General features: G+C 30.5%; 1 protein-coding gene across 1 annotated transcript; it reads left to right on the forward strand.

The window, feature by feature from the left end:
• Positions 1–727: 727 nt before the first annotated feature.
• LOC101261869 (protein RADIALIS-like 5) lies at positions 728–1,755 on the forward strand. Its single transcript, XM_004232367.5, has 2 exons — positions 728–1,079; positions 1,557–1,755. Exon 1 carries the CDS (start codon positions 833–835, stop codon positions 1,067–1,069), a length of 237 nt encoding a protein of 78 aa, XP_004232415.1. The 5' UTR covers positions 728–832; the 3' UTR covers positions 1,070–1,079; positions 1,557–1,755.

Genomic DNA, 1,755 nt, shown 5'->3' on the forward strand with positions numbered 1-1,755 from the left:
ACATGGAAAATTATAACCCCGCATCCTTGACTTAATAGAATTTCTAGCAGTATATGGCCTTACATAAGCTGGATCAGCCAAACAATAAAGCTAGCTAAGTGCAAAAGAAATATTCTTTCATTTTAATCGGTTTCAAAAATATGATATATCTCTTTATAAAGTAATAATTTAATTTTGAAATATCTTATATCAATATTTATAATTTATTTTAAATTATAAATTTTATAAATTGTTATTTAATTTTAAAAATAATCAAACTAACTCATACGAAATAAGACGGAGAAAACTCTTTATGGGATTCTTAAGAAAAGGAATGAGGTCATCAAAGTTCTAGTGAATTTAATAGTACGGACAGGAATAATAAAAATTTCTTCCATCATCTCACACCTATCACCAATAACCAATATCCCACATTAATTTAATCTAATTACAATGGTTTATAACTTTCTTCCCTTAATTGATTCCCTAATTATTCCATTAGTCTTATCAATGTACAATCATATTCCACTACAAATGTTATACACCAAGAGACCATGAATAAATAACAACATGTCCTTTATATTATGGTACTAAGTACTGATTCTCCTTCTTCACCATTTAATTTGTTCTACGTACTTGTGGTTTCTAAACTGACGAATCACCCAATGATTCTTTCATTTGTAAGAATTTATATATTCCCCAACTGGCATTACCCCACCCACCCAGCATCTTCTCCTTGTTATAAATTCAACACCTCCCTTAACAACTTCTCACTCACTTCCAATTTACAATTCATAGTTCTCAAGATTTGCTCAACAATTAATATATATACTTCAGTATTTTTATCATAAAGATGGCATCAAATTCACTCACTGCTTGGACTCCAAGAGAAAACAAGAAATTCGAGCAGGCACTCGCGGTCTACGATAAGGACACATCTGATCGATGGCAAAACATTGCTAGATACGTTGGTGGGAAATCAGTTGAAGAAGTTAAACATCACTATGCTATACTTGTAGAGGATCTTAAGCACATTGAATCTGGTGACGTCCCATTCCCAAAATACAAGTCAGGTGGAAAGTCTCGTTAATCGATTAAAGGTAACAATATAATTAACTTTGGATCAAACTATAGGTACGCGATAAAAAAATTAAAAATATTTTTAGTATGTTTGGCCATGCACATTCCATTCAATTTGTTATCCTGTCAATGAGCCCACATGAGATGTAATCCTCCTAGCTAGTCTTTTTTTTTTTTTTGGATAAAATTCTTAAGGTCCAATATTTTCTAAATACAGGTAAGTATTGAGAGACTTCTTTTGTCTATATATACTTAGATACTCCGTACCCGACCATTATCTAACTCAATATTTTATTCCATACTTTGAAATCTATAATATGTGATTCTGATACTACCATAAAGTTTGTCTTGACAATATGGAGTTTTTAGTGTATTGTTTTTTTTAACAAGTCATGTTAGTAAGCATTGTTTACTTTAATGTATCAACCGTCAATTCATGAGATGCGTCAAACTTTTTTTTGGTTCAAGTAATTGATTTAAAGTTCTTCTTTGTACAGGAGTACGAGGTATAATACCAGTCAAAGTCAAAGATATGTGGTACGTGGAAAGACATTATTCTCTCAAAATTATGAATACACTAAGTTATTATTTTCTTCTTAGATCTAGTAAGATGTGTTAGTGTTATCATTATATAACCATGATTATTATCGTTTCGAATTAACGAGCATAATATAATTTATGGATGTTGAAGTACAA

The sequence above is a fragment of the Solanum lycopersicum genome, chromosome 2 (genome assembly GCF_036512215.1).
Source record: "Solanum lycopersicum chromosome 2, SLM_r2.1".
NCBI lineage: Eukaryota > Viridiplantae > Streptophyta > Magnoliopsida > Solanales > Solanaceae > Solanum > Solanum lycopersicum.